Source organism: Salvelinus alpinus, chromosome 29, assembly GCF_045679555.1.
Source record: "Salvelinus alpinus chromosome 29, SLU_Salpinus.1, whole genome shotgun sequence".
NCBI lineage: Eukaryota > Metazoa > Chordata > Actinopteri > Salmoniformes > Salmonidae > Salvelinus > Salvelinus alpinus.
In genome coordinates, this window is record NC_092114.1 from 30,840,795 (window position 1) to 30,868,725 (window position 27,931).

At 44.3% G+C, this 27,931-nt stretch overlaps 1 protein-coding gene across 7 annotated transcripts in view; it reads left to right on the top strand.

Moving 5' to 3' along the window:
- Nucleotides 1-27,931, top strand: part of LOC139558427 (receptor-type tyrosine-protein phosphatase U-like) — a 291,923-nt gene that overhangs the window by 259,041 nt on the left and 4,951 nt on the right. For 4 of the 7 annotated variants that reach the window (XM_071373548.1, XM_071373551.1, XM_071373553.1 and 1 more), the window contains 8 exons: nt 7,459-7,556; nt 7,866-7,982; nt 8,252-8,406; nt 8,649-8,784; nt 21,225-21,374; nt 22,517-22,852; nt 24,898-25,023; nt 27,157-27,314. In XM_071373548.1, coding sequence (XP_071229649.1) covers nt 7,459-7,556; nt 7,866-7,982; nt 8,252-8,406; nt 8,649-8,784; nt 21,225-21,374; nt 22,517-22,852; nt 24,898-25,023; nt 27,157-27,314 — 1,276 coding nt within the window. The remainder of the gene's footprint in view (nt 1-7,458; nt 7,557-7,865; nt 7,983-8,251; nt 8,407-8,648; nt 8,785-21,224; nt 21,375-22,516; nt 22,853-24,897; nt 25,024-27,156; nt 27,315-27,931) is intronic. The other 3 variants (XM_071373550.1, XM_071373554.1, XM_071373555.1) reach the window with 1 other exon arrangement.

Genomic DNA, 27,931 nt, shown 5'->3' on the forward strand with positions numbered 1-27,931 from the left:
CGGGGTAGGCCGTCATTGTAAATAAGAATATGTGCTTAACTGAGTTTCCTAGTTAAATAAAGGTTTAAAAAACTTGAATCTCTTGCTCTCTCTCTCTCTCTCTCTCTCTCTCTCTCTCTCTCTCTCTCTCTCTCTCTCTCTCTCTCTCTCTCTCTCTCTCTCTCTCTCTCTCTCTCTCTCTTACTTTCTCCTATCTCTTTTCTTCTCTCTCTCATCTCTCCTCTCTCTCTTACTTTCTCCTATCTCTTTTCTTCTCTCTCTCATCTCTCCTCTCTCTCTAATCTCTCTCTCATCTCTCGCTCCTATCTCTTTTTCACTCTCTCTCTCTCTCTCCAACACACCAACCCACACTACACCACACCACACCACACCATACATACATACATTCCCACACTGTCTGGTTTTCCATCACATTCTGTATCTGGGTAAATGTTTCTACAACCTCAACACCACTTCTCTCTACCGTTAGTCACATGTACCTGTACATAGGCCGACTGAGTCTGAATATGTTACAGCACATAGCTGTAGCTCTCTGTGAAGTCTCTGTGTGTCTCTCCTCCCCTAAGTCTGTGCATAGTTCTGCTACTCCCTCAAGTCAGGACCTAGAACATGAATCCCCCCCCCCCCCCCCCACACACACACACACACACACACACACACACACACACACACACACACACACACACACAGACAGAGAGATATATAATTTATTCTTCCTTAGCTCTGATCTTATTAGTTTAGTATGTGATTCCCCTCTGGTGTCTTTCCCTCTTTCTTTTTGGTCCCAATTCCCACCGCTCCACACAAGGAAGATTTCAGTTCACTTGCTCTTCTTAAACCTCTCTGTCTTTCTCTTGCTCTCTTTCTGTCTCTTTCTCTCTTTCTGTCTCTCTCTCTCTCTCACTCTCACACACACAAATACTTATACAGTATACACACGTTTATGCATACATATTACATAGCCACTGGCATACACAATTGTGTCTCTGTTCTCTTACTGAGGCAGACTGAATACATTTTAGAATGCATGGTAAAAAAAGCCAGGAGGCCAGATGAGGTTGACTACCACAGAGTGCCTTCAGAAAGGATTCATATCTCTTGACTTATTCCACATTTTGTTGTGTTAAAGTCTGAATTAAAAATGTTTTGCTCACTCATCTACACATAGTACCCCATAATGACAAAGTGAAAACATGCTTTTAGAATCTTTAGCAAATGTATTGAAAATTAAATACAGAAATATCTAATTTACATAAGTATTCACACACCTGAGTCAACCCTTTGTAGAAGGACATTTGACGGCGCTTACAACTGAGTTTTTTGGGGTACGTCTGTAAGAGCTTTGCACACTTGGATTGTACAATATTTGCCCATTATTCTTTTTTAAATTCTTCAATCTCTGAAGTTGATTGTTGATCATTGCAAGACAGACATTTTCAAGTCTTGCCGTAGATTTTCAACCGATTTAAGTCACAACTGTAACTAGGCCTCTCAGGAACATTCAATGTCGTCTTGGTAAGCAACTACAGTGTTGAATTGGCCTTGTGTTTTAGGTTATTGTCCTGCTGAAAGGTGAGTTCGTCTCTCAGTGTCTGTTGGAAGCAGACTGAACCAGGTTCTCCTCAAGGATTTTGCCTGTGCTTATAGCTGTATTCAAACCTCCCTAGTCCTTGCCGATGACAAGCATACCCAAACATGATGCAGCCATCACCATGCTTGAAAATATACTGAACAAAAACATAAGTGCAAATGTAAAGTGTTGGTCCCATGTTTCATGAGCTGAAATAAAATATCCCAGAAATGTTCCATACGCACAAAAATATTATTTCTCTCAAATTTTGTACAGAAATGTGTTTACATCCCTGTTAGTGAGCATTTCTCCTTTGCCAAGATAACCCATCCACAGTTGTGGCAAATCAAGAAGCTGATTAAACAGCATAATCATTACACAGGTGCACCTTGTACTGGGGACAATAAAAGGCCACTCTAAAATGTGCAGGTTTGTCACACAACACAATGCCACAGATATCTCAAGTTTTGAGGAAGCATGCAATTGGCATAATGACTGCAGGAATGTCCACCAGAGCAGTTGCCAAAGAATTTAATGTACCTTTCTTTACCATAAGCCGCCTCTGTTTGTTTTAGCGAATTTGGCAGCATGTCCAACCAGCCTCACAACCGCAGACCACGTGTAACGAAGCCAGCCCAGTACCTCCATATCCAGCTTCTTCACCTGCGTGATCGTCTGAGACCAGCCACCCGGACAGCTAATGAAACTGGGTTTGCACAACCAAAGAATTTCTGCACAAACCGTCAGAAACCGTCTCAGGGAATATCATCTGCGTGCTCGTTGTCCTCACCAGGGTCTTGACCTGACTGCAGTTCGACGTCGCAACCGACTTCAGTGGGCAAATGTCGTTGTGTGGGCGAACTGTTTGCTGATGACAACTTTGTGACAGAGTGGCCCATGGTGGTGGTGGGGTTATGGTATGGGCAGGCAGGCATAAGCTACGGACAACAAACACAATTGCATTTTATTGTTGGCAATTTGAATGCATGTAGATTCCGTGATGAGATCCTGAGGCCCCTTATCGTGCCATTCATCCACAGCCATCACCTGAAAGCTGAAAATGTCCCAGTTCTTCCATGGCCTGTATACTCACCAGACATGTCACCCATTGAGCATGGTTGGAATGCTCTGGAATGCTCTGGATCGACCTGTACAACCGCATGTTCCATTTCCCGCCAATATCCAGCAACTTCGCACAGCTAATGAAAGGGAGGGAGACAACATTCCACAGGTCACAATCAACAGCCTGATTAACTCTATGCGAAGGAGATGTGTTTCGCTGCATGAGGCAAAGGGTGGTCACATCAGATACTGACTGGTTTTCTGATCCACACCTCTATTTTTTTAAGGTATCTGTGACCAACAGATACATATTTGTTATCCCAGTCATGTGAAATTCATAGATTAGTGGCTTATGAACTTATTTAAATTGACTGATTTCCTTATATGAACTGTATATCTTTGTTCAGTATATATAAAGAGTGGTATGCAGTGATGTGTTGTGTTGGATTTGTGCCAAACAAATACCACTTTGTATTCATGACAAAAGTTAATTTCTTTGCCTTGTTGCAAACAGGATGCATGTTTTGTAATATTTTTTATTCTCTACAGGCTTCCTTCTTTTCACGCTGTCATTTAGGTTAGTATTGTGGAGAAATTACAATGTTGTTGATCATATCGCAACCATTACACTCTTTAAAATCACCATTGGCCTCATGGTGAAATCCCTGAGCAGTTTCCTTCCTCTCCGGCAACTGAGTTATGAAGGATGCCTGTATCTTTCTGGTGACTGGGTGTATTGATACACCATCCAAAGTGTAATTAATAATAACTTCACCATGCTTAAAGGAATATGTGACTCACCACCTGGATGTAGCAAAATTTGAAATTGTGTTTTTTACATTAGATAAAAGTAGAGACTCAGAGCTACAAAATGGTATATCATACACTGCATTTGAGGAACAATGGTAATGTAATTCTGCTTTGAAAAAGTTGATCAACTTCTAAACTCACTTTTTTGAAAATCGCCTTTGAATGTTTTGCAATCTAGTGAAGAGCTCGCCTTTGTCTACACCCATTCAGCATAGTTTACACCCTCACCCTAAGCTTTAGCCCCACCCATCTCGTTTCGCTCTCGAAGCGCGCACCTGACGCTCTGGCCGATGATTTGTTTACCTCTGGTTAGCATGAAAACAGCCTAAACAGCTCTGCTGGCAATAATTTCATTACGCTTTTTTGCAGATGTTTACTGACACCGGCCATATTCAACGGGTGTTGCACACACGTCACGTAACGTTAGCTAACGAGCCAGCTAGTTAAACAATGAACAGTGCCAACAATGCCACAGTGCTGGGAGCTAACCAACCATGTTCAATGTTAGCGAGCTAACATTAGACTCTAACTAGAACAGCACCCGGCTCTGGGAAACAAATAATAATGTCAGCTAGGGAGCCAGCCAGCTAACGTTAGCTAGCTAGCTAACAGTACACTTTAGCTTAAGACATATAACGTAAACTCACCCCATTCTGTACAAATGTGTGCAACCGCAACATTCAAACGAGGCTACAAAGAAAACTAATGGGACTGTAGCGACTGTGTTGACTTCAAAATCGGGGCTGTGAACTAGGTTTCTATTCAAGCGTTGATCGACATGGTAATGGCTCTATAGTATTGGAGAAAAGTTGAAAAAACGGATCCCCACGCATAACGTACAGCATGCATAAAGCAACTATTTCTGTCTTACAATCTCTCTCCACCAGGTGTAGCACTTCTCTCATCATTTAAAAACAAGAAATGGACAGTGACGGGGGTAGGGGGGGATACCTAGTCATTTTTTGCGTCATCGTTGCATGCAATCATCATTCTCAAAGCCGCTGTTTACTTCTAAGATCACTTTAGCATCGCCCTAAAAACCCGATTCAATGTCGACACAAACCTCCAAATAGGTATGTAATGACACATTATATAAACTCTTTATAGTGTTTTATTTACATTTTAGAGGCAATAAGGTGATAAGTATTTTCCCACACGACATCTGTCCTTCTCACTATCACGCATTAGTTTCGCTTCCCCGCCCGCCATTTTTAAAAAGACCCGACGGGGCTCATTGCCTGCTTGAATTATGCAGAAACGGGCAGCGTTTAGATCATGTAATTGATTCTGTTGGAAAGGGGAGAAATTGTGCTTTACAATGGTATTGACATTACAGTTGATCTGGAAGTATTACGTTTTTGGGGCGCTAAAATAAGGGCAATTGTATGGACCAAGGCAATGTACGAGTTTACGTGAGTTTACGTTAGCTAGCTAGGTACCTTGTTTACCTAGGTAAGTGTAAGTTCACACATGTCACATAATGTTAGCTAACGAGCCAGCCAACAATCAACTGTGCCTACAATGCCACAGTGCTGGGAGCTAACCAACCATGTTCAATGTAAGCTAACTAGAACAGCAAACGGCTCTGGGAAATGAATGATAACATCAGCTAGGGAGCCAGGCAGCTAACGTTAGCTAGCTAGCTAACTTTAGCTTGAAATAGCACTTTAGCTTGAAATGAAACCACTTTCTGTCAAAATTAGAGAGCCCGTAATATCTGAAAATGTAGATAGCTAACGCTACACTATCTTACCTGTATACATCATTGTGCATGGACGTGTCTCCCTGACAGGAATGCCATGCCACGGTTGCCCTTAGTTTGAAGATGTAATCTGGAGACAGGTGTTTCCTCCATCTCTTTAGCTATCATACTCTAATTCCACTGATTTCAAAACTTGATCCTCCAGAAAGTGGAGAGCCACACTTATGCAGTTTCACTACACATCACATTTTTTTTAAAGCCGCATTCGACAGGATTACCAACACAGACTGATGAGCTTCTATGGCAGACCAATCCGAACTCCTCTCTCGAAATATTCAGCCCACTCATTATCTCAGCCAATCATGGCTAGTGGGAAGGTTGCTCACTTTTTCTGTGGCTTAACCAACAAGGCTCATAATTTAACAATTTATTCATATTTACAGATGGCATACAAGTTTGTTTTAAGGCACATGAAAGTTCACATGATCAAGAAGGCATTTCTGCCAAAGAAAATGCATTTAGATAAAAAATCATATTTTTTTACGTTCAAACGGCTCTCCTGTGAAGTCGTGACCTGCGACATATGCCTATTTTCCTGAATAGGGACACATATTTAGCACCTGCTTTTTTTATTTTTACACATCTACCATTCGCTGCTGCCCTTTGCAAGGCATTGAAGAACATCCCTGGTCTTTGAATCTGTGCTTGAAATTCACTACTCAATTGAGGGACCTTACAGATAATTGTATGTGTGGGGTACGGAGATGGGGTAGTCATTCAAAAATCATGTTAACCGCTATTATTTAACACAGAATGAGTACATGCAACTTATTATGCGATTTGTTATGCACATTTTTCCTCCTGAAGGTAATTAGGCTTGCCATAACAAAGGGGTTGAATACTTATTGACTCAAGACATTTCAGCATTAACATTTTTTATGAAACCTAATTTAAAAATGTTGCTACAAACAAAATTTCACTTTGACATTATGGCTTATTTTGTGTAGATCAGTGACACACAATCTCAATTTAATCAATTTTAAATTCAGTCTGTATGTATAGGTGTGTGTGTAGGCAGGTGCCTGGAGCGAAACTGGTGTCCAAGGATGAGGTGGAGGAGGTAGTGGAGGAGTCTTGCTCTGAAGCCCTATGTCCACACAGCAACATTACGCTGAGCATACAGATGTGCCCTGGGAGGATGCACCGTTATCTATCACTCCTCTGACAGCCCGGGCCCTCTGGCCCTCAGTGAGGAGTGCTGCTGGAAATTAAACAACATGTCGTCATATTAATAATACAGTAGACACTACGTGGGGGCGAGGTGCTCGGCATCTCAAGTAGGATCCACTGTGAAGGCTTCATGTTCAGGCAAACTGTGAAAAGCACTGCAGAAACAACAACCGCCTTGGTTGTATTTGATCATATGGCTTATTTATAAGAGACAAAGCGAATGAGAGAGGGGGGTGGAACAAAGCGGGAAACAAAGCGGGAAACAAAGCGAATGCAAAATAGCTATGATAACTGAACATGAGTGATCAAGAATGACCTTCTCCTTGACAACGGTCTTATCTATGCTAACTACAGCACCATAGTAGGCCCCTGGAAACAGATTGAATGAATGCATTGTGCGTGCAGAGATAACAAAGGTTGGAATGAATGAGTGTTTTCATCATCAAAAGCCATGATACACCCTAACATTAGCTCTCAACACAAATAATATGTCATTTATGAACGTAAAATAATCAGATACCCACCAGAGGTATGATATACTGTATGGATGGGTATGTTTATCGTTAAAGGTATTTGTTCACCCTTACATTATCTATAGTATGACATAGAGGCGTGTGATATCATCAAGCTCACCGTATAATGCAATCAATGAAACTGCCAATGCGTGCCGAGGAGCTGAGATTTGTGTCGCTCCTCGCCGGAGAAAGAAGACAGTGATGGCGTTTGTTGTTTGCACAACAGCTGTGGATTTGTGAGCGTATTGGAATTAAATTCTACCAGCAGACGCTAGGAGAGCAGAGAGAGGAAAGAGAGGAGTGGAGAGCCATGGTTCATAAAATGACACACTGTTACCTTCGTCTCTAGCATGGTTTCTACCAGCCCGACCCTGATGGTTATCCCTGCTATTTCTACTGATTTATGATCCCATTTCTCCTCCCTCTATCCCTTCCTTTTATGCTCCTACTCCACCTCTTTCTGTCTTTCCTCCTGTCATCCATCGCCTACCCTTTCTCTCCTTGTCCTCTCCTCGTCCTCCTCCTACTCCCCCTCCACCTCCTCCTCATCCTCCTCTCTTCCCCCTCAGGTCCCAAGCAGGAGATGATCTATGACTTCTGGAGGATGGTGTGGCAGGAGAACTGCTTCAGTATTGTCATGATCACTAAACTGGTGGAAGTGGGCAGGGTAGGATTATCTTTCTGTGCCTTTGCGGGCTCACTCTTTGCATAGGACAATATAAGAACTACCAGCGGAATGAACTAGCTTTGTATAATAAGTCTACAACCCAGTGGGCAAAACTGGTTGAAATGACAGCCAGATTACAACCATTATGTCTTGCACCTTTTCTAGATGTAAACAGGAAATATAGATGATTGTCATGGGCTACTGTATTGTATTGATTTTTCTCTTGAACATTGGTTTAGAGTTAAGCCAGCTTAATCTGTAACTGACTGTTGACCCTGATTAAAGTCCCAATGTTCTGTGTGTGTTCAGATGAAATGCTGTAAGTACTGGCCCGAGGACAGTGAACTCTATGGAGACATCAAGATCACACTGCTGAAAACGGAAACACTGGCTGAGTACACCGTCCGCACCTTTGCTATGGAGCGGGTGAGCGAATAGTCGATGTCCTTTTATCTAACAAATAATAAATTGTTTGGATATGTATTGGCCCCTGGGATCACATCCAATTTGAGAGTGTTTTGTTTCCTCTTTGTTCACACAGCCTTTATAGAGGCATTGATATCTTAACAAATAATGAATCATTTTAATATGCATGTTTGAATAGAGATGTCTAAATAAATGTCCTACTGTGCCAACTGTAGGTGTCTGTTTGCTGATAATGATTTTCATTGGACCTTCTGTATTTTCCTCTCCAGAGGGGCTACCCAGCCAAACATGAGGTGTGCCAGTTCCACTTCACCTCCTGGCCAGAGCATGGTGTTCCCTATCACGCCACAGGCCTGCTGGCCTTCCTACGACGGGTCAAGGCTTCCACACCCCCCGACGCTGGGCCCGTGGTTGTCCACTGCAGGTAACAAACCATCTTACATCACATCCTGTCTCTGAGTGATGCAGTGTTGCTCTTTATTTTATACTTATCATTTTTGGTGTAGCTTAGCCTATAGATGGTCTCTCGCTCCTGAGCTTATACCCTCACCTCTTTGACCTTGTTGACCTCTATCCCCTGACATCTCTGTGTGTTAGTGCTACGTCATGCTGGATATGACCTCTAACCTCCAACTCCTAACCCCTGACCTCTCTCCTCCGTGTTAGTATGGGAGCAGGCAGAACAGGCTGCTACATCGTACTGGATGTCATGCTGGATATGGCAGAGTGTGAGGGAGTGGTGGACATCTACAACTGTGTCAAGACCCTCTGCTCCAGACGCATCAACATGATACAGACAGAGGTAAGAATATAATCTGTATATCAGGGATGCCCAAAACTTCTCCTGCAGGCTTTCCCTCCAACCCTAATCTAACACACGTATTATCTGATGACCATGATTAGTTTCAGGTATGTTAGCACAGGGTTGGAGCATAACCATGCATACATAATCTCTCCCAAGGAGGAGAGTTGACCTCCCCCGCAGCATATGGTATACTATATAGAGGACCTCGCACTTACATCTGATAACATTGATGTTGAATCTCTTTTCATAGAAATGTCCTCCTGTTCATTTTTTTTGTGGTAAAAAAGTGGTAATTGAATGCATCTATCGGCCGCCCAATTCTGACGTTGGTAATTTAATTTATATTCTTGCATCAACCTTGGATTAATAATTTATTTTAAAAAAATTATTTCACCTTTATTTAACCAGGTTGGCTAGTTGAGAACACGTTCTCATTTACAACGGCGACCTGGCCAAGATAAAGCAAAGCAGTGCGACACAAACACCAACACAGAGTTACACATGGAATAAAAAAACATACAGTCAATAACACAATAGAGAAAAAAAGTCTATATAGAGTGTGTGCAAATAAGGTTGTTCCACTGGATATCATAAGGTGAATGCACCAATTTGTAAGTCGCTCTGGATAAGAGCGTCTGCTAAATGACTTAAATGTAAATGTAAATGTAAATAAGGGAGGTAAGGCAATAAATAGGCCATAGTGGCGAAATAATTACAATTGAGCAATTAAACACTGGAGTGATAGATGTGCAGAAGATGAATGTGCAAGTAGAGATACTGGGGTGCAAAGGAGCAAAACAATAAATCACAGTATGGGGATGAGGGAGTCGGATGGGCTATTTACAAATGGGCTATGTACAGGTACAGTGATCTGTGAGCTGCTCTGACAGCTGGTGCTTAAAGTTAGTGAGGGAGATATGGGTCTCCAGCTTCAGTGATTTTTGCAGTTCTTTCCAGTCATTGGCAGCAGAGAACTGGAAGGAAAGGCGGCCAAAGGAGGAATTGGCTTTGAGTGGGTGCTGCTATGGTGACCAGTGAGCTGAGATAAGGTGGGGCTTTACCTAGCAAAGACTTATAGATGACCTGGAGCCAGTGGGTTTAGCGACGAATATGAAGCGAGGGCCAGCCTACAGGAGCATACAGGTTGCAGTGGTGGGTAGTATATGGGGCTTTGTTGACAAAACGGATGGAACTGTGATTGACTGCATCCAATTTGCTGAGTAGAGTGTTGGAGGCTATTTTGTAAATGACATCGCCGAAGTCAAGGATCGGCAGGATAGTCAGTTTTACGAGGGTATGTTTGGCAGCATGAGTGAAGGATGCTTCGTTGCGAAATAGGAAGCCGATTCTAGATTTAATTTTGGATTGGAGATGCTTAATGTGAGTCTGGAAGGAGAGTTTACAGTCTAACCAGACCCCTAAGTATTTGTAGTTGTCCACATATTCTAAGTCAGAATCGTCCAGAGTAGTGATGCTGGACGGGCAGCGGGTGCGGGCAGCGATCGGTTGAAGAGCATGCATTTAGTTTTACTTACATTTAAGAGCAGTTGGAGGCCACGGAAGGAGAGTTGTATGGCATTGAAGCTCGTCTGGAGGTTAGTTAACACAGTGTCCAAAGATGGGTCAGATGTATACAGAATGGTGTCGTCTGCGTAGAGGTGGATCAGAGACTCACCAGCAGCAAGAGTGACATCATTGATGTATACAGAGAAGAGAGTCGGCCCGAGAATTGAACCATGTGGCACCCCCATAGAGACTGCCAGAGGTCCGGACAACAGGCACTCCGATTTGACACACTGAACTCTGTCTGAGAAGTAGTTGGTGAACCAGGCGGTTATGATATCGTTTAGGACCATGAGCGTGGCTGAGGTGCACCCACGACCAGCTCGGAAACCAGATTGCATAGCGGAGAAGGTAAGGTGAGATTTGAAATGGTCGGTGATCTGTTTGTTAACTTGGCTTTCGAAGACCTTAGAAAGGCAGGGTAGGATAGATATAGGTCTGTAATAGTTTGGGTCTAGAGTGTCTCCCCCTTTGAAGAGGGGGATGACCGTGGCAGCTTTCCAATCTTTGGGGATCTCAGACGATACGAAAGAGAGGTGGAACAGGCTAGTAATAGGGGTTGCAACAATTTCGGCTGATAATTCTAGACAGAGAGGGTCCAGATTGTGTAGCCCTGCTGATTTGTAGGGGTCCAGATTTTGCAGCTCTTTCAGAACATCAGCTATCTGGATTTGGGTGAAGGAGAAATGGGGAGGCTTGGGCAAGTTGCTGTGGGGGGTGCAGGACTGTTGACCAGTGGCCAGGTGGAAAGAATGGCCAGCCGTAGAAAAATGCTTCTTGAAATTCTCAATTATTGTAGATTTATCGGTGGTGACAGTGTTTTCTAGCCTCAGTGCAAGGGGCAGCTGGGAGGAGGTGCTCTTATTCTCTATGGACTTTACAGTGTCCCAGAACATTTTGGAGTTTGTGCTGCATGATGCAAATTTCTGTTTGAAAAAGCTAGCCTTTGCTTTCCTAACTTCCCTGAAAAGTTGCATATCACGAGGGCTATTTGATGCTGATACCGTACGCCACAGGATGTTTTTTTGCTGGTCAAGGTCAGTCAGGTCTGGAGTGAACCACAGGCTATACAGTGGGGCAAAAATACTTTTTGGGACTAAATACTTTTTTGCCCCACTGTATCAGTTCCTGGTTCAATTTTTTTTTGAATGGGGCATGTTTATTTAAGATTGTGAGATTGTAAGATTGTTATTTTTTTGCCCCTTTTTCTCCCCAATTTCGTGGTATCCAATTGTTAGTAGTTACTGTCTTGTTTCATCGCTACAACTCCCGTACGGACTCGGGAGAGACGAAGGTTGAGAGCCATGTGTCCTCCGAAACACAACCCAACCAAGCCACACTGCTTCTTAACACGCGCGCATCCAACCCGGAAGCCAGCCGCACCAATGTGTCGGAGGAAACACTGTACACCTAGCGACCTGGTCAGCGTGCACTGCGCCCGGCCCACCACAGGAGTCGCTAGTGCGCGATGAGACAAGGATATCCCTACCGGCCAAACCCTCCCTAACCCGGACGATATTTTATTCTAACAAATTCCAAGAATCCTTAAATAATATAAAGTGAACTTCAAAAATCATCTATCAAATGTTGAATACAAAAAAGGCATCTACAACTATTCTATCGTTGGAAATAAGACCTATAGTGATCCTGATGTTATTTCATGTAAATTGAATAACTTTTTGTGAATGTGAGTTCCTCTGTCAAAGAAAATAGAGAAAACTGAAGGAAATCCCTTGGATTACAATAAGGGACATTTCCCTTCTCTGCTTCAGTTTGAGCCTCCTGATGTGATGGAGCTAATTGGTAACTTAAAGATATCAGCAGTAGGTCATGCTGAGTTTGGTGCCTGGTGAAATCAGTGTCTTCCTCGATTACTGAGCCTCTAACGTATATATTCACCAAATCAATGCAAACTGGTATTGTTCCTAAATATTTGAAAATGTCCAATGTTATTCCAGATAGTTTAGAAACTATACATACGAGCCATACAATATCTGTACTACCATGTTTTTCAAAAATCCTAGAAAAATTGGTGTGTAAGAGAATGTTGAAACATTTAAATCAACACTGTATTCTACATAAGAACCAATATGCATTTCGTTAAAACAACTCCACTGTAACGGTGTTCCTCCTCCTCTTCATCCGAAGAGGAGGAGCAGGGATTGAACCAAAACGCAGCGTCGTGATAAGACATAATATTTATTTAAACAAAACCGAAAACACAACGAACACTTGAATAGAAACAAAACAACAAAACACGTAGACTGACCTGAACGTAAGAACTTACATGAACCACGAAGAACGCACGAACAGGAAAAACAGACTACACAAAAACCGAACGAACAAACAAACCGAAACAGTCCCGTGTGGCGTAACATACACTGACACAGACACAGGAGACATCCACCCACAAACAAACAATGTGACACCACCTACCTTAATATGATTCTCAATCAGAGGAGATGAAAACCACCTGCCTCTAATTGAGAACCATATCAGGTACCCATTCACCAACATAGAAACACAAAACATAGACTACCCACCCAAACTCACGCCCTGACCGTCAAACACATACAAAATAACAGAAAACCGGTCAGGAACGTGACATCCACAGATATGGATGGCTCTTTTGCAACTGGTAGATAAAGTCTTTGCAGCCCTGAACAACAATGAATACGCTTTTGTCATCTTTTTAGATTTATCCAAAGCGTTTGACAGGGTTGATCATGAAATATGACTTTCTAAATTGCATTATTACAGTTTTCATGATTGTATATATATAAACTCAGCAAAAAAACAAACAGCCCTTTTTCAGGACCCTGTCTTTCAAAGACAACTTGTAAAAATCCAAATAACTTCACAGATCTTCATTGTAAAGCGTTTAAACACTGTTTCCCATGCTTATTAAATTAATCATAAACAATTAATGAACATGGACCTGTGGAACGGTCGTTAAGACACTAACAGCTTACAGACGGTAGGCAATTAAGGTCACGGTTATGAAAACTTAGGACACTAAAGAGGCCTTTCTACTGACTCTGGAAAACACCAAAAGAAAGATGCCCAGCGTCCCTGCTCATCTGCGTGAATGTGCCTTAGGCATGCTGCAAGGAGGCATGCAGATGTGGCCAGGGCAATTCATTTCAATGTCCGTAATGTGAGACAATGCTACAGGGAGACACTGTTACAGGGAGACACGATGGACAGCTGATCGTCCTCACAGTAGCAGACCACGTGTAACAAGACCTGCACAGGATCGGTACATCCGAACATCACACCTGCGGGACAGGTACAGGATGGCAACAACAACTGCCCGAGTTACACCAGGAACGCACAATCCCTCCATCAGTGCTCAGACTGTCCGCAATAGGCTGTGAGAGGCTGGACTGAGGGCTTGTAGGCCTGTTGTAAGGCAGGTCCTCACCAGACATCACCGGCAACAACGTTGCCTATGGGCACAAACCCACCGTCGCTGGACCAGACAGGACTAGCAAAAAGGGCTCTTCACTGACAAGTCACGGTTTTGTCTCACCAGGGGTGATGGTTGGATTTGCGTTTATTGTTGAAGGAATGAGTGTTACACCGAGGCCTGTACTTTGGAGCAGGATCGATTTGGATGTGGAGGGTCCGTCATGGTCTGGGGCGGTGTGTCACATCATCATCTGACTGAGCTTGTTGTCATTGCAGGCAATCTCAACGCTGTGTGTTACAGGGAAGACATCCTCCTCCCTCATGTGGAACCCTTCCTGCAGGCTCATCCTGACATGACCCTCCAGCATGACAATGCCACCAGCCATACTGCTCGTTCTGTGCGTGATTTCCTGCAAGACAGGAATGTCAGTGTTCTGCCATGGCCAGCGAAGAGCCCGGATCTCAATCCCATTGAGCACGTCTGGGACCTTTTGGATCGGAGGGTGAGGGCTAGAGCCATTCCCCCCCAGAAATGTCTGGGAACTTGCAGGTGCCTCGGTGGAAGAGTGGGGTAACATCTCACAGCAAAAACTGGCAAATCTGGTGCAGTCCATGAGGAGGAGATGCACTGCAGTACTTAATGCAGCTGAAAAAGGGCTGTTTGTTTTTTAGGCTGGGTGTCTGTACAGCACTTCGAGATATTAGCTGATGTACGAAGGGCTATATAAAATAAAATTGATTGATTGATTGATGGTAGCCACACCAGATACTGACTGTTACTTTTGATTTTGACTCCCCCTTTGTTCAGGGACACATTATTCCATTTCTGAGGAACTTGTTCAGTTTATGTCTCAGTTGTTGAATCTTATGTTCATACAAATATTTACACGTTAAGTTTGCTGAAAATAAACGCAGTTGATAGTGAGAGGACGTTTCTTTAATTGGTTATATAGTTATATCTTTCTTTAATTCGTTATATAGTTATGATTATGGTAGAGAACATTGTGTTTATGCAGACGGCTGTGCATCTACCAGGGCCAAGATATCCTGTGGTGTGTTACAGGGTTTGATAATTGGACCTTTGTTATTCCTAATCTATAACAATGGCCTTGCTGCTGTGTCTTCTACCGTACTTCCCCTTCTCTTTGCTGATGATACCAACTTGATTTTATCACACCAGAATTTTGACTCCCTAATTAATGAAGTCATCTCAGGCATGGCCAATTTTTCTGAATGGTACCAGATAAACAAATTATCTAAATCCAACTTAATTGTATTCACTAGTAAGAATAAGAAATATTGTAAAAAAAAAAGACAGAATCTCAATTGGTGGGAATGAAATGGAACAAGTCACATCCACTAGATTCCTCAGAGTTCTAATTGATGAAAAGTTATCCTGGAAAGATCATATTCAACTTGCCTGTAGCAAAGTGATGAAATCTGTAGATATCATCAGAAAAATGTGTGGTTTGGTTCATCAGGTTTCCTAACTGAAATCAAATCAAATCAAACTTTGTCACACGCACCGAAAACAACAAGTGTAGACTTTACCCTGAAATGCTTACTTACAAGCCCTTAACCAACAATGAAGTTCAAGAAGAAGAAAGTATTTACCAAGTAGACTAAAATAAAAAGTAACACAATAACAATAACGATGCTATATACAGGGGGCACCGGTACCGAGTTAGTGTGCGGGGGTACAGGCTAGTTGAGGTAATCTGTACATGGAGGTCGGGGCGAAGTGACTATGCATAGGTAACAAACAAAGAGCGAACAGCAGTTTACAAAAGGGAGGGGGTAGCAATGTAAATTGTCTCGTGGAGATTTTATGAATTGTTCAGCAGTCATGGCTTGGGGGTAGAAGCTGTTGAGGAGCCTTTTGGTCCGCTCCGGTACCACTTGCCGTGCAGTAGCAGAGAAAACAGTCTATAAATTGGGTGAATGGAGTCTCCGACAATTGTATGGGCTTTCATCTGACACCGCCTATTATGAAGGTCCTGGATGGCAGGAAGCTTGGCCCCAATGATGTACTGGGCTGTTCGCACTACCCTCTGTAGCGCCTTACGGTCAGATGCCGAGCAGTTGCCATACCAGGCGGTGATGCAACCGGTCAAGATGCTCTCGATGGTGCAGCTGTAGAACCTTTTGAGGATCTGGGGACCCATGCCAAATCTTTTCATTCTCCTGAGGGACAAAAGGTGTTGTTGTGCCCTCTGTCGTGCCCTCTTCTGTCTTGGTATGTTTGGACCATGATAGTTCGTTGGTGATGTGGACACCAAGGAACTCGAAACTCTCGACCCGCTCCACTACAGCCTTGTCGATGTCAATGGAGGCCTGTTTGGCCCGCCTTTTCCTGTAGTCCACGATCAGCTCCTTTGTCTTGCTCACATTGAGGGAGAGGTTGTTGTCCTGGCACCACACTGCCAGTTCTCTGACCTCCTCCCTATAGGCCGTCTCATCGTTGTCGGTGATCAGGCCTACCACTGTTGTGTCGTCAGCAAACTTAATGATGGTGTTGGAGTCGTGTTTGACCACGCACTTGTGGGTGAACAGGGAATACAGGAGTCTGGGTTTCCCTTTGTAGTCCGTAATAGTTTTCAAGCCCTGCCACATCTGTCGAGCGTCAGAGCCGGTGTAGTAGGATTCAATCTTAATCCTGTATTGACGCTTTGCTTGTTTGATGGTTCGTCTGAGGACATAGCGGGATTTCTTATAAGTGTCCGGATTAGTCTCCTGCTCCTTGAAAGCGGCTGCTTTAGCTTTAAGCTCGATGAGGATGTTGCCTGTAATCCATGGCTTCTGGTTGGGATATGTACGTACAGTCACTGTGGGGATGATGTCATCGATGCACTTATTGATGAAGCCGATGACTGAGGTGGTGTATTCCTCAATGCCATTGGATGAATCCCGGAACATATTCCAGTCTGTGCTAGCAAAACAGTCCTGTAGTGTAGCATCCGTGTCATCTGACCATTTCCGTATTGAGTGAGTCACTGGTTCTTCCTGTTTTAGTTTTTGCTTGTATGCAGCAATCAGGAGAATAGAATTATGGTCAGATTTGCCAAATGGAGGGCGTGGGAGAGCTTTGAATCCATCTCTGTGTGTGGAGTAAAGGTGGTCTGGATTTTTTTTCCTCGGGTTGCACATGTGACATGCTGGTTAAAATTTGGTAAAACTGATTTAAGTTTACCTGCATTAAAGTCCCTGGCCACTATGTGGCCGCTTCTGGGTGAGCATCTTCTTCTTTGCTTATGGCCTTATAGAGTTGGTTGAGAGCGGTCTTAGTGCCAGCTTCGCTTTGTGGTGGTAAATAGACGGCTATGAATAATACAGATGAGAACTCTCTTGGTAGATAGTGTGGTCGACAGCTTATCATAAGGTACTCTACCTCAGGTGAGCAATACCTCGAGACTTCTTTAATATTAGACATTGCGCACCAGCTGTTATTGACAAAAAGACACCCCACCCCTCGTCTTACCAGAGGTAGCATCTCTGTTCTGCCGGTGCATGGAAAATCCCGCTAGCTCTATATCACCCGTATCTTCATTCAGCCACATCTCGGTGAAAGATAAGATGTTACAGTTTTTAATGTCCCGTTGGTAGGATAATCTTAATAGTAGGTCATCAATTTTATTTTCTAATGATTGCGCGTTAGCAAGATGAATGGAAGGCAATGGGAGTTTACTCGCTCGGCTCTGGATTCTCAGAAGGGTGCCCGATCTGAGGCCTCTTTTCCGGCGTCTTTTCTTCATGCAAAAGGCGTGGATCTGGGCCTGTTCCAGTGAAAGCAGGATATCCTTCTCTTCGGACTCTTTAAAGGAAAAGGGTTCTTCCAGTCCGCGGTAATTAATCACTTTTCTGATGTCCAGAAGTTATTTTTTGTCATAGGAGACAGTTGCAGCAACATTATGTACACAATAAGTTAAAAAATAAGTTACACAAAATGCAAAAAATATAACAAAATAGCACAATTGGTTGGGAGAATGTAAAACGCCAGCCATGTTCTTCGGCGCCATCTTTGCAATATACTATAGTTCTATACTATAGTATATAGTATATGGTATAATATACCAAACTCTATACTATTGTTTAATTTACCCATATATAATTTACTCTAATATTGTCTGGACCAGTACATTTGTCTCCTACCTACAGAAATGACTCATCGTACAAAATAAATTTGCAAGACTAGCCACCTCTTCTATTTACCTGGCTCCATCCAGGCTGTATCACATCCAACTGTGATTGGGAGTCCCATAGGGCGGTGCACAATTGGCCCAGTGTCGTCCGGGTTTGGCCTGGGTAGGCCGTCGTAAATAAGAATTTGTTCTTAACTGACTTGCCTAGTTAAATACATGTAAAATGAAAATAAATAAAAATGTACGACATTAATGTACGCCAATGATGCACTTTTATCTACAAATGCTCATACCTTCCAGAAAGTTTACCTAAACCCTTCAATGGATTCGTCCAGGTTAATTCTGAAATCCACCTATATAACACAAGACACTGCGTTAACCTTCACCCCCCCCCACTGCTGCACCTCACATAGTCAATTCTCTATCAGATATAGAGGTACCATACTCTGGAGTTCTTGTCTTCACATTTCCAAAACATCATCATCCCTCAATAACTTCAAGCGAAAACTGGGGGTCAGTCTGATGAACCAAACTACTCAATAATCTCCTCCATAGCCAAACTGTCACACACTCACATGCACACCTGCACACATGCACACACACATTTAAACACATTTATTTTTTTGTGATTACTGATAAATGTATTTTTGTTCAAACCAACTTTATTTTATTTTTTTTACTTATGTATTACATTGTATGTCGTTTTTTTGTGGTGTGGTTTCCATATAAGCACTTGGGTGTAACGATTGTCGTCGGGAGAAGGAGAGGAGGACCAAAGTGCAGCGTGGTACGTATCCATAATACTTTTAATAAAGATGAACACGCGAACAAAAACAACAAAACGACCAACGAACAGTTCTGAAAGGTGCAACAAACACTAAACAGAAAATAACCACCCACAAACACAGGTGGGAACAGGCTACCTAAGTATGGTTCTCAATCAGAGACAACGATAGACAGCTGAACCTATAGGTGAGGGTCTGGGTGGGCATTTCACCGCGGTGGCGGCTCTGGTGCGGGACGTGGACCCCGCTCCACCTTAGTCTTGGCCCACTTAGGTGACGCCACTGGAGCGGGGACCCTTACCGCCGACCCCGGACCGGGGACCCTCGCAGCGGGCCCCAGACAGGAGGGAGACTCTGGCTGCTCCGGACAGGAGGGAGACTCTGGCTGCTCCGGACAGGAGGGAGACTCTGGCTGCTCCGGACAGGAGGGAGACTGGCTGCTCCGGACAGGAGGGAGACTCTGGCTGTTTCCGGACAGGAGGGAGCCTCTTGCTGCTCCGGACAGGAGGGAGCCTCTGGCTGCTCCGGACAGGAGGGAGACTCTGGCTGCTCCGGACAGGAGGGAGACTCTGGCTGCTCCGGACAGGAGGGAGACTCTGGCTGCTCCGGACAGGAGGGAGACTCTGGCTGCTCCGGACAGGAGGGAGACTCTGGCTGCTCCGGACAGGAGGGAGATTCTGGCTGCTCCTGACTGAAGCCCGTCGCTGGAGGCTCCGGACTAGAGGGCGTCGCTGGAGGCTCCGGACTAGAGGGCGTCGCTGGAGGCTCCGGACTGACGTCCTTCGTTGGGGGCCTTGTGCCATAACTCCTCACTGGAGGTTTCGTGCCATGGATCCTCACTGGAGGCTTCGTGCCATGGATCCTCACGGGAGGCTTCGTTCCATGGATCCTCACTGGAGGCTTCGTTCCATGGATCCTCACTGGAGGCTTCGTGCCATGGATCATCACTGGAGGCTTCGTGCCATGGATCATCACTGGAGGCGTCGTGCCATGGATCATCACAGGAGGCTTCGTGCCATGGGCTATGCGTGCGCACTGGGGACACCGTGCGCTTCACCGCATAACACGGTGCCTGCCCAGTCACTCTCTTGCCACGGTAAGCACGGGGAGTTGGCTAAGGTCTCCTACCTGAGTCCGCCAATCACCCCGTGTTCCCGGCCCCCCCCCAAATAATTCTGGGGCTGCCTCTCGTGCCCGTTACCTCGAGCCAATTCCTCATAGTGTCGCCGCTCCGCTCTAGCTGCCTCCAGCTCCTCTTTCGGACGGCGATACTCCCCCGGCTGTGCCCAGGGTCCCTTGCCGTCCAATATTTCCTCCCATGTCCAGTAGTCCATCCTTCCACGCTGCTTGGTCCTTTGTTGGTGGGTGGTTCTGTAACGATTGTCGTCGGGAGAAGGAGAGGAGGACCAAAGTGCAGCGTGGTACGTATCCATAATACTTTTAATAAAGATGAACACGTGAACAAAAACAACAAAACGACCAACGAACAGTTCTGAAAGGTGCAACAAACACTAAACAGAAAATAACCACCCACAAACACAGGTGGGAACAGGCTACCTAAGTATGGTTCTCAATCAGAGACAACGATAGACAGCTGCCTCTGATTGGGAACCATACCAGGCCAAACACATAGAAATACAAAACAAGGACAACATAGAACACCAGACATAGAATGCCCGCCCAAACTCACGCCCTGACCAACCAAAATAGAGACATAAAAAGGATCTCTAAGGTCAGGGCGTGACATTGGGCTTCCAACCATACCTGCACACTATGTTCTTTTTATTTTTATTTGTTTTTATCTGTATTGTCTTTCAGTTGTTTTCTTTGTTGCAAATAAATTATAAAATAAAAACAGAATTTTGTTATATCAACTAGGAATTCATCAAGAATTCATTGAAATATCAGGGATCAACCGAGGTAGATTATGATGTAGACTCCCTTTCCATGCCTGCTGAATGTGTCTATACTGTTGTTTTGTCTTCAAATCTTACTGATGTTGCCGTTTTCAAACCTCACTTTGAAACCTGTTTACCAGTCTAATACAGCTATAATTAGATTCAATCAAGAAAAACTATTTTTGATGTGATGATCAAATAAAATATGCATCCTCATTAATGCTTTTTCAATTCAGGTCACTGATATTCTTTGTACTCCAAGATGTCAAAACAAATGTACTAACTAATGGCATTGAACAGACTAATATTTAGGCTATATATATCTGGGCTGGGCATTTGGGATTCTGGCTCTTTTGATGTATGTTCTAACACCCTCTCCTTTCCCATTTTTTAGATTGTTAACGGTTAGCAAAACAACGTTTGTGTGTGGGCATAGCGATGTGATGAATGTTGACATTTCTAACAATTAGTCGTCATTAACAACAGTAATCAAAGCCCAATGTTACACTCCCCCCCAAACCGCTAGCAATTATGGTTCTATTATCAAAACAAGATAATAGACGTTTCTTGTTAGTTTCTCAATCTCACTGTCTTGTCTCTACCTTCCTCCCCCCCCCCCCTTACCTTCCTCCCTCTCTCAGGAGCAGTATGTGTTCATCCACGATGCCATTCTGGAGGCCTGTCTGTGTGGAGAGACAGCTATACCAGTTATTGAGTTTGCTCTGACTTATAAGGAGATGCTGAGGGTTGACTCACAGAGCAACACCTCCCAGCTACGGGAGGAGTTCCAGGTAAGACTAGTAGGACGTTTTGTTTTAGCATCCAGAAACTATCTGACTAGATAACACCTGGATTTTGACTTCTTTCCCATTACGTCTTGATGTCCTCGATATGATTTGTAAAGAAAATGGTTGGAGTTGATGTTTATTCTAACAGTGGAACACATTTCACATAATAATGATGTTATTCTCTTACTGGTACTATATTAATGGTGCAAACTTAGATCCACTAACTCTCACCAAAACACTAGTCATGGCACAGTATAGTACCATGGCCTTAGCTGTATTCATGGTCTATTGCAGCAGTCTGAGATTGTAAATGGCATATTTCTGTATATTACTGTAATTCCTATTTCTGTATGAGATGACTTTAGTTCATCTGACTAGATGGATTGTCCTCCTTTTCCATTTTATTGACACAAATCATTAGTGACCTTTACCATGCATAATTACAGCTACTTATCTCTTTCAGACCAGGCTATTGAATACATTCATGATGGTTATTATAGTCCAATGAAATATCCACACTGAAATCAGACATTTACAATGCATCCCAAATGGCACACTATTCCCTGTACAATGCACTAGTTTTGACCAGAGTCCTATTGCCCCTGGTCAAAAGTAGTACACTAAATAGGGAATAGGGTGACATTTAATTTCAGATTATAATTTAAACACATACTGTATCTGCAAGATGTAATCCTGATGCAATGTAAGTTAGTAATAATTATAATGCACCATTCATACAGTCAAATTTAATAGGGAGTTATTATTCAACACAATGCACAGCAAGTTAAAAAAACTGTTTAATTTCCCCTCCAATTTCAATTCCCAAAGCTTCATAATGTGCTTATTTATAATGGATGTGGTTTGCAATTAAATGTGTTTTTATCTTTTAAGCCCCTTCATAGTTTTTGACTGATGCTAAATGTGTATGAAAGTTTTAGCCAGATGATGATTAGACAGTTGTCTGTCTCTCTCTCGCTCTCTCTCTCTTTCTCTCTCTCACTCTCTCTCCGTTTGTTACTGTCTCTCTCTGTCTCTCTCTGTTTATCACTGTCGCCCTGTCTCTGTCTGTCTCCATCATCCTCTTCTACCTTGTCTGTGCTCCTTCATCTCACCCTCTCTCTCCATCCCTTCCTCCCTCTCTCCAGACGTTGAACTCTGTGACCCCTCACCTGGACGTGGAGGAGTGCAGCGTGTCCCTGTTGCCTAGGAACCGCGAGAAGAACCGTAGCATGGATGTCCTGCCTCCCGACCGCGCCCTGGCCTTCCTGGTTACCACCGAGGGCGTTGCCGAAGGGAACAGCTACATCAACGCTGCTCTCACCGACAGCTTTCACCGGCCCGCCGCCTTCGTGGTAACGCCACACCCGTTACCGGGAACCACGGCAGACTTCTGGAGGCTGGTCTATGACTATGGATGTACCTCAGTGGTGATGCTCAACCAGATCAACCAGTCCAACTCTGCCTGGGTGAGAAGAGGGGAGGTGAGGGGCTGAGGACGGAGGAAGGAAGGGGGGAGGGAATTGATGATACTGACTGACTGACTGACTGACTGAGCCCTGTGGCTATCAGGTACCGGTCAAATCGCTCATCCTCATACTCGATTGGTCAAAGCTGTACTCTGACCAATCCCATGTCATAGCTATCTAAAGCTGATTGCACTAACTGTAAGTTGCTCTGGATAAGAATGTCCTCTAAATGACTAAAAGGTAAAAGTAATAGCAACCTGATTTATAGCCTTTGTGTAGATTAATTTATAGGATGATACATTTTTAGCCTGCTTGTCAGGGCATTACCACATCCATATCATTCTGTTCTCACCCCATCTCTCCCTCATCTAGCACGTCACCTGTGTGTTTACTCATGTGTGGGTTTGTCTGTGGCCTTCTTATCTTTCACTTGTCACTGTGTCATGGTGCTGGGTTGGCTAATGTTTACACCATTGCTCTCATTTATAACTAGCTGTCTCTCTCTTGTCTACTCTCACTCCTTCTGTCATTCCCTCTCGCTCTTTCTCCTCAACTCTCTCTCCTTTTTTGATCATTTCTCTCCTCTCTTTCTTTCTCCTTACTCTTCTCTTCTCTTGTTCTCCCTCCCTGTATCGTCTCTGTCCTGCTATCCTTCTCTGCCATGTCTTAATTGCTCTCTTTTCCCCCACTCTCTCTCTCTCTCTCTCTCCCTCTCTCTCTCTCCCTTTCCCCCCCATCTCCTCTGTCTTCTTTCTTTCTCATCCACCGCTCCCTCCTTCCCTTTCTCTCTCTACCAGTGGATTAACAGTGTACCCCAGTCATTTGTGCTACCTGTCTCTGTGTATAAATATGTATCTCTCCCTTTGCCCCTGTCACCTCGTTAATACCTCCCTGTCAACGTGACAGGACATTATCGCTACCTTGTTCCTCCCCTGGGCCTTCTGCCGCCCCCCTACCTTCCCCTTCCCTCCCCCTTCCTGTCACATCTAACACTGTTAGCATGTTAACACTACATTCCCCCGTGTCTCCATCCCTCCCCTCTCTGTCCCCCTCGCTGTCACAGCTAACACTGTTAGCATGTTAACACTACACTCCTCCGTGTTTCCATCCCTCCCTCCCTCCCTCCCTCTATTCCTCCTTCCCTTCCTGCTCCCTTCTCTGTCCCCCTCGCTGCCACAGCTATCACTGTTAGCAATTTAACACTACACTCCCCAGTGTCTCCATCCCTCCATTCCTCCCTTCGGCTGATGAGTCTTTGAAGCAGCTGTGACCTGTATTGACTAAAGACCTTGGCCCAGTCTGTGTGCTCTGTGCACCAATCCCTGATTGACTCCATGTGTATCTCTACCAGGCACCGCCGAGTTCCCCCCCCCCTGACCACACTGCATTCATTTATAATGGGCTAATGTTAATGATTTAGAGTGATGAATTATTCAAAAGATGTGAAACACTGTTAAACTGTGTGTGTGTGTGTGTGTGTGTGTGTGTGTGTGTGTGTGTGTGTGTGTGTGTGTGTGTGTGTGTGCGTGTGCGTTTGCGTGCGTGCAGTGTTATGGGATTGATTGTACTCAGTGATGGTGTTTTCTGCTCATGCAATTAACAGTGTTGCTATGGGTTGGATAATTGTGGATCTGGCTAAATGTCTGTCTTGTCGATCCTCAGGTGTCTTGTTATTGACTTCAGCCGTCCTGCTCTGTGACACAATGATTTGATTTCACTCCTCCACCTCCATAGTCCACTAATCACCTGTTATCTTCCTTCTTTCTCTTCCTATTTTCTCTCTCTCTCTCTCTCTCTCTCTCTCTCTCTCTCTCTCTCTCTCTCTCGCTCTCTCTCTCTCTCTCTCGCTCTCTCTCGCTCTCTCTCGCTCTCTCTCTCTCTCTCGCTCTCTCTCTCTCTCTCTCTCTCGCTCTCTCTCTCTCTCTCTCTCTCGCTCTCTCTCGCTCTCTCTCGCTCTCTCTCGCTCTCTCTCGCTCTCTCTCGCTCTCTCTCTCTCTCTCTCTCTCTCTCTCTCTCTCTCTCTCTCTCTCTCTCTCTCTCTCTCTCTCTCTCTCTCTCAGCCGTGTCTACAGTACTGGCCAGAGCCTGGGCTGCAGCAGTTTGGACCAATGACAGTGGAGCTTCTGTCCATGATGGCTGATGATGACGTCATAATTCGTCTGTTCCGGGTTCAGAACATCATGCGGGTAGGTCGTGGTCAATGATAGACTGGCTGTCAAAGTCCCTTTTTGCGCTCTGATAAGTTAAGAGACTACAGTTGAAAATCAACCTGCTGACTCACACAGAAAGTCTGACAGTTTAGTCATATCTCTTTAATTTTGTGAAGTTCTTGAAAACCTATTTTTCCATAGTCTCTTCATGCGTATTTAGTAGAGAGCCTAATGGCCCCTTTTATCCTTTCATAGTCTGTCTACTGAACATGGGAGATGAGGCATGCATTAGTCACTGTACACTTTACAATTACTGTCAATGACCTAAAATGTATTTTTTGACAGTGTAATGATGAAATTATCAAATTATCAGCCTTTTCAATGCCTGTAAAATCATTGTAGATGTGGCGTTGTGGTCTTTTCTTTTGGAATGTGTGCGTGTGTGAGTGTGTATGCGTGTGTGTGTGTGTCTATGTCTGTGTGTGCTGTATTACTGTAGCTGTGTGCCTCTCTCCTAGCCGTTGACGACGTGTTGTCTTTGTGATTGTGACTAGCTTAGTCCCCCAGCGTTGATCAGACAGGCACTTCCCAACACCTCCCTATGACCTACAGTAACATCCATCTTTCAACACCAGGTGCTCGTCTAGCAGCCTCTAGAAAAACAACCCCTCTTGTCAGCTAGCCTCCCTGCCTCTGTCTCCCTACCTCCCCCCACCCCCTTTTCAGCTAGCCTCCCTGCCTCTGTCTCCCTACCTCCCCCTTCTCACCCCCTGTCATCTAGCCTCCCTGCCTCTATCTCCCTACCTCCCCCTCCTCACCACCTTTCAGGTATTAGCGTCCCTAGTCCCTCTCCTTGCCTCTCCTTAGAGCCTCCCCCTGCCTCACCCTCATGTCATTCCGCTGTCACCTCTGTCAGAGCCCTGTCCCCCTCAGTGTCACCCCCAGTCTCCCCCACGGACGGGGGAGGAGGGGGAGGCAGCTGTCAAACGAACGCCACTGCCTTTTCACAGGATCCCACTGATCTTACCAATCAGAACTGTCCAACAACAGGAACAGGGAGGGAGGATGATGCACAATTTCCCAGCAAGGTATTCTATATCACAGTAGAAAAAGACATTTAAGGGTGGCAGGGAGCCTAGCGGTTAGAGCGTTGGACCAGTAACAGACCGGGTGAATAATCGGTTGATGTGCACTTAACCCAAATTGCTCCAGGGTTGCTGTTGATAATGGCTGACCCTGACCGTTATCCCACTCGAAGAAATTCCGAGGGAGTTGGAATATGCAAAAATACATGAAGAATTCACAAATGCGTGTTAACGTAGGACAAGTCAATGACTTTATATAAGTATGGAGAAAGACATCGATCACGTGACACCATGTATTCCTATGTGAAGACTCAATAGTGCATTGAAGCCAAATGAAGTCAGTTAAGATGCGCCCCATGGAGACATAACATGAGCAGTTTGAGCTACTGCATGAAGGGACGTTGCAGGCTAGCTCAGTGCTACCCCCTGTCATTGAGTATCTCAAGTTGAAAGCCAACCGGGGTATTGCAGGCTGCCATTAGCAACTAAATTATCCTTGTACCTTCTTCTGTGTGCGATTTTAACATAATTGGTTCAAGGAAATACATCAGGTGTATTCGAAGCAATGATTGGTACCATGATTGTATTCAAAACATGTTTTTATTTACACAAAGCTTGATCACAAAGATTGCCATTTTTCCATTCACTATAAGGCGGGATCCTGTTTTCTGCAAACAATGCCTGCAGTACCATGGTCTGAAATTCTGGTTTGAAATGTGAAATTCTGTGGCTTCATTGAGAGGGGGCAGTCGTTCTTCCCTGGGACAAATATAAGCACCCACCAAATTATATGATTATTATTATTATAAACACTAGACCATTACACTACTATACCAGAGACTGGAGTGATATGAGCCTTGGCCCCAAGGGAGATGATGGCAGGTCTTTGCCATTTCTACCAGTGTCCTTCTGGGTTAGAGGTGTCCAGTCGAGGATGCTATACATGTCTGAAAGGTGTGGATAGTGTGCTGTGATGTGTTGTGTTGTGCGTGTTCCTATCAAGGGCTTGACAAGTCTGTTATTTGGGATCTAACACAACCTTATCGTTGTCCTCCCTGTCTCTCTTTGCCCCCCGCTCATCCAGCTCCAGGAAGGTCAGCTGGTGGTTCGTCATTTCCAGTTCCTGCGCTGGTCTCCATACCGTGACGTCCCAGACTCTAAGAAGGCTTTCCTCAGCCTCCTGGCCCAGGTCCACAACTGGCAGAGGGAGTGTGGAGAGGGACGTACCATCGTCCACTGTCTGTGAGTTCACCACTGTCCACCATTTTACTCATAACATCTATATCATTCCGTAGGGAGGTTTTGTTTGCAGATAGGATACACAGAAACGATTCAAATGACCTGTGCACTGCGATTGATTTCAGCGAGCGTGATCTACGCAAACGTTGAGGATTTTCGTTTAAGAAGTTTACTGCTGTGCGTTAGTTGGATTAATTCTCGGGCCATACTGACACTATACAAACCATTTTTTATAGCACATTAAAGGTGTCGTTGACTCCTGTTGTGAGCATACTGTTCAGAAAGCAGGTGGCAGTCATCTCTTGGGACATGTTACAGTTTTTCTCAATCGCGTACAAGCATTTTTGGGAACAAAGTTGTCGATTTTCAAAACAGAGTTCACAAGACACAGAACTCAGTGGCCTTTTACAAAATAGTAAATGCTTTTTCAAAATGTAGTTGCCTTCTCAAAACATAAATACAGAAAAAACGAAATTATACTGTCAAAATAGATTCGTCAAAAGAACATGGCTGGCTGCAAAAAGATGAATGCAATCATACTAAAAGAGTCCAAGCAGACAAAACAGAAAAGTCCCAGTATATCAATACATTTCTTTGCAGTCACTAGATCATGATGATCA